At 41.1% G+C, this 4,778-nt stretch overlaps 1 protein-coding gene across 1 annotated transcript; it reads right to left on the bottom strand.

Moving 5' to 3' along the window:
* Positions 1-1,052: 1,052 nt before the first annotated feature.
* On the bottom strand, positions 1,053-4,449 carry LOC140819483 (protein SIEVE ELEMENT OCCLUSION B-like). Its single transcript, XM_073179601.1, has 7 exons — positions 3,989-4,449; positions 3,701-3,883; positions 3,172-3,620; positions 2,904-3,013; positions 2,668-2,810; positions 2,099-2,575; positions 1,053-2,012 (listed from the first exon to the last, which is right to left on the bottom strand). The coding sequence occupies exons 1-7, from the start codon at positions 4,382-4,384 to the stop codon at positions 1,377-1,379; spliced, it is 2,394 nt and encodes a 797-aa protein (XP_073035702.1). The 5' UTR covers positions 4,385-4,449; the 3' UTR covers positions 1,053-1,376.
* Positions 4,450-4,778: the final 329 nt, after the last annotated feature.

Raw genomic sequence — 4,778 nt, 5'->3', positions numbered from 1 at the left:
ATTCCAAAATATTGGAATAGTTCTTGTAAATTATTCTTCTCGAACTAAAGTTCGGATTCATAATTTTTTCGAAATTCTCTTTCTCATACATTTAGTTACTATTAATAATAAAATTTTCATGTTTGAAATAAATTAACCATGCTCTGATACCATTTTCGGGAGCGCGGGGATCAATTAACTCAAATAGGAGATAAAGGGTATTTTTGGTATATATTTAAAATTCTTCTCTTTCCAGGTACTAGAACCAAAGTTCTATTTCAAAAGGTACTGATACACAATTTACCCAAAGGGATAATGCTTGTCTGTGTTCGTTGCCCATTCCATTATGTTGCAAGAATTTTGTAACGTGTTAGATTCGATGACCGTCTCCAAGATAGTCTTTCCAGTGTTTATATCACCACTCAAATGTACATTAGGGAACTTCAACCATCCCAGAATTGAGAAACTTTCTATGAGGTCACTCATCCCTGAATTGCTCCAAGTCAAACACACTCAATTTTGAAGTTCTTATACGATGAACTTTCGAAAAGAAGATGCACATTCTTGACATAAGTAATATATATCAAATCTTTTAAGCTATTCTAAACTGCACAATCCCATACCTGAATGAGATCAGTTCATTCATGTTGTCTTCGACTAGATGTCTGCCAGGAATCTCTCAGTTTTCGTGCAACTTCATGGCACCGACGATCACTTCTAGCCTTCTTCGGCTCGGAGCGTCACAAAATTAATTATTAGATATATATGAGCTTGGCATTTGTGCTAGGAGTTCCTAAAAGATCCAAATTTGAGGAAAACCCACAATTTATAGGGTGAATATGCTGCAGACATTCATTGGATAGGCGAAGCATAGAAACAACAGTAGATACCAAAATGACACTGAAAAATCTACACTTGTACAAGATCAACTCATCAAGAAATTAGTCAGATCAAGAACAATGAGGACTGGTCGATGTTGGTAGGTGGGTAAAACCTGGAACGGCGCCAGATCGGTGTAGCCATAAACAAACTGATGGATTATTGTAGGTATTTCGGGAAAAAAGCCGGCAAAATATATAGTTGGAGAACAAATTTATTCGATGACAACGATACAATATTGCATTACACTTGCAAAAAAACAAGAAAACCCTTCTACCAGCGCCGATAAAACCTAGCAAAGTGATCGACTATTGCAGGAATTTCGGCAAATAAGCTGGCAAGATGCATAATCGGAGGACATATTTATTCGATGACGACATTACAATCACGCATTATACGAAAACACTCGAACTGTTAAAGCTTGGAAAAATCGAAAAGACACGAACATACGGAAATTTATTAAGTGATCACGCGAACATAGGAAGAAGGGCTGCATGCGTTTAGTTTGGGGCGATGTTTCAATCAGTGCAGCAGCGATACATAACATACTGATCCATTGTCTTCCCGCATTCTGAGCAAACGATACGCTCAGATACGTAGCCGGCATACCCTGGAAGAATCAGGCGATTGCAGTGATGCTCTGTGGCTGTGCGCACCCCTCGTGTTTCCTCGTCGAGAACTCCCACAAACTTGTCAGCATGATCGACCCTGTATGCCCATTGAGTGTGATTGTCCATAACAGTCAGCAAAATATCGCCATTTCCCTTCATCAACTCGTAATTGCCTCGGCTAAAAACAGCCCACCCCACTTCGCTGCCGTCGAACGTGAGCATGTTCAGGATCTCCTGCATCACGGTGTCGGAATCGACAGACGACCCGAGTCGTTTCTTGGAGTTCAACATGCTCATCAGTCTCGTCCAGAAGAACCATATGTAGTCGTTGTAGCTGTCGGGAGGGAACGTGTGGCTCAGTTTCTCTCTCGCGATGACATCGTGGCAGCGGCGGACCTTTTCTTTCGGGTTGCTTTTCCCCACGTAGAGCATTTCCAGATTGATGCGCATTGCGGCTGCTGCTGTTCGGGTGGATTGGGTGAATCTACGGACCCATTCGATGTCCTCTCCTCCGTACAGGCATATGATCCTGTTATCTCTTATCTGTGAATGAATGAGATTTTTTTTAAAAAAAATCAGGATTTTATTGATCAGAGTGGTCGAATTAGTGTTGGTGAAGGGCTGCTTACCCAATCTGTAAAACGTGGATCTATGGCATCCGCAAGTAATTCCAGGTTCCAGGTGCTTTCTGCCCATAGGGTCATTTCTCTTTGCTTAGTAAAAGGGAAGCCATTGCTCCCCCAAATCCACATCATCGGTAAGGCGTCAAGATTAGATAGTTTTGCTTGTGGATCCAGGACAACAAGCATTGGCCTGTGTGTGAAATTCCAGACTTCTCGGATGTATCTTACGGCCACCGGCTCGATGAATGAAGGGTGCTCCACTGAATGCCAAGGCATCAAGTTTTGTAGGTTCCGGTATTCCGTATCTTGAAATGTTGCCATTGAAGTCGAAGAGTCGACTATGGGGAGCCAAAGAACCTCGTATTCTTGCCTCGTTGGGTGTTGATTGTAAATTGAATGGAGAATGTTGAGCTCTTCGTGAGGAATGTCGAGGTCAGTGATCAACAATAGTACATGCTTGGACCTCAATATATCGAGTTTCTCCTGTCAGTTCGAGAAATCAAGAAATTCATAGTCATTTAAGGGCTGTTTGGAAAATATCACGAAAACGTGTCAACCGAAAATCAGGAACTTACATTAATCTTTTTGAGACCATGAAAGAGTGGTTTCTGATCTTCTTTAGCACGAAACATGGCTTTGAATACCTTCATGTTATCAATATGCACTGCCTCCATGAGTTTCTTGAATGCAATGTACGCATCTTCTCCTCTCTTCCTCTCTGCAGAATCATAAGATCAAGATATACAGTGGGAATCTGTTACATAACTCTTGTGCTGTAGACTGGTATAGATTGTGTTAAAGTAAAACTCACCGATTAAGTCCTTACAGATCTTCAATTGCGTTTGCAAGTGTTCCAGCATCACTGAAAGCTTATGAGCCATGTTTAATATCTCCCAGGACTCAGCAGTTGAAGTAAGGTACCTGATCAACAACAAATACATAGTTTTTGTTGATCGATGTTATAAATTACTACTTTCAAATGAAAAGGCGAGGTTTCTTCAAGTTTATTTAATTATGGCCTTTTGATGTATAATGTAGAATATCGGTTAAAACCAGATGTTTATATATTATATGCATACTCGTGACCGCTGCCGATGAGGTTCAGGATTAGAGAGGCACAGGCAAGAAGACTCCTGATGATCCAGTATGCAGCTGAAGGAATATGAGCGGTAGCAGCTGCCATTTCTGCTGACTCATGGCTTATGTACTGCGAGGGAAGCTCCTTGAACTCTATAAGACAGTGTGTTACCTTCAGAGCTGTGGATAAAAGCTCGAAAACAGACTCGAACTTCTTTCTTAAATCAGGGGACTGCTGCATTGTCTCCGGCAAATCTTTGAGACTTGCTATGTTCTTGGCAAGTGGATCTTTTGTCTGAAGCTGTAAGACTAGCCAAAACTCCCCATAGTTGATGGCAAAAGCAGCAAAGGTGATGACAACTTTGGCGTCCCACGAGTAATACGACAGAGATCTGAGGAAGTCCATTGTTACGGAATGAGCTTCTGCTCCAGCAGCACATTTGCAAACTATCTGTAGCATCATAAACACGTTATTTCGGGTTTCAAAAGCATAGAAGAATGGTCCTTAGATTATCTGATACACATATATACCTCACTGCAAATCTTGTTAATGGGAAATGCAAGTGCTTTTACAATATCTAAGTCCCTGTAAGCACTGTCGTAGGCCTTGTCATCCAACGTAGAACTGTGGTACATCTTATCATCCAACGTAGAACCGTAGTATGCCTTGTCTTCTTTTGTATCAAAATGACGTTGAACTTGAGTTCCCTGAATCTGCATAAAACATTAAAAAAAAAAAGCACTCTCCATGTGAATATGAAACTCAGTTCTTGGACTAAAAATCAAGAACTATGACATATGGATAGCATGGCCACGTACTGGAGCAATACTGTGATCAGTAGTAGTCAAGGGCTTCGCAAGACGAAAGATATCCTCGACTATGGCAAGAACCGGTTTCACATCAAACTCTTCACAGGCCAAACTATGAGTGGCCACAATTTGCTGGCTCAGTGCACTCTCATCTGAAGATAAAGAGAGGCGATTTCGATTTGGCTTCAACATCGTCTGGCCGCCCTTGGCACTCACCGTTGCACGTGGTACTGGGAGAGGATTGTAAGTGCCATGATCCTGTTCATGGCTCTGCTTCAAACTAGGATCAATTGTGAAATTCTGCACCAACCCACCACTCAAAACTGGATCTTTTTGAGGCACCGCCGTTTCAGTGATCGGTGGGCGACTCTTAGTGACCGGAGGCAACACTTGGTAATTCGCCATTTCAGGAGGCTGTATTTGGAAGAGATATGTATGTGTTGATTGGGAATTGCTTGTGTGATGCAGAGTTTTCCTCCAGGCTTTATATAGATGAGCAGAATGGGATTTTCTTAAACAGGGAAAGTTGAAGACCGAGAGAATAAAGCTAAGTTCCTTGCTTCCAATGTGTTCTTAATCATATATGATCCCAAATCATTTGCTTCACAGTAAAAAGATCACCACTTTTGGAAATCAGAATATTTAGGACCTTTTTTTTATATTAATCAAAGTAATCATGAGAATTCATCTTCATATCTTCTCCTTGCAGATTTTTTTCTGCAAAAGCATGCATTTACTTGCTTCAAGTTTTATGTGCAGTTTTTAAATATATACACAGTTGAAATCCATTGTGTTGTCC

This window comes from Primulina eburnea, chromosome 18 (genome assembly GCF_022965805.1).
Source record: "Primulina eburnea isolate SZY01 chromosome 18, ASM2296580v1, whole genome shotgun sequence".
NCBI lineage: Eukaryota > Viridiplantae > Streptophyta > Magnoliopsida > Lamiales > Gesneriaceae > Primulina > Primulina eburnea.
This window is presented reverse-complemented; position numbering and strand designations above follow the sequence as displayed.

Coding starts and splice junctions, on each gene's coding strand:
- LOC140819483 (XM_073179601.1), bottom strand. CDS start 4,384: ATGGCGAATTACCAAGTGTTGCCTCCGGTCACTAAGAGTCGCCCACCG. Junction 3,014..3,171: donor CTCATCGGCAGCGGTCACGA/GTATGCATATAA, acceptor GTTGTTGATCAG/GTACCTTACTTCAACTGCTG. Junction 2,013..2,098: donor ATCCACGTTTTACAGATTGG/GTAAGCAGCCCT, acceptor ATTCATTCACAG/ATAAGAGATAACAGGATCAT.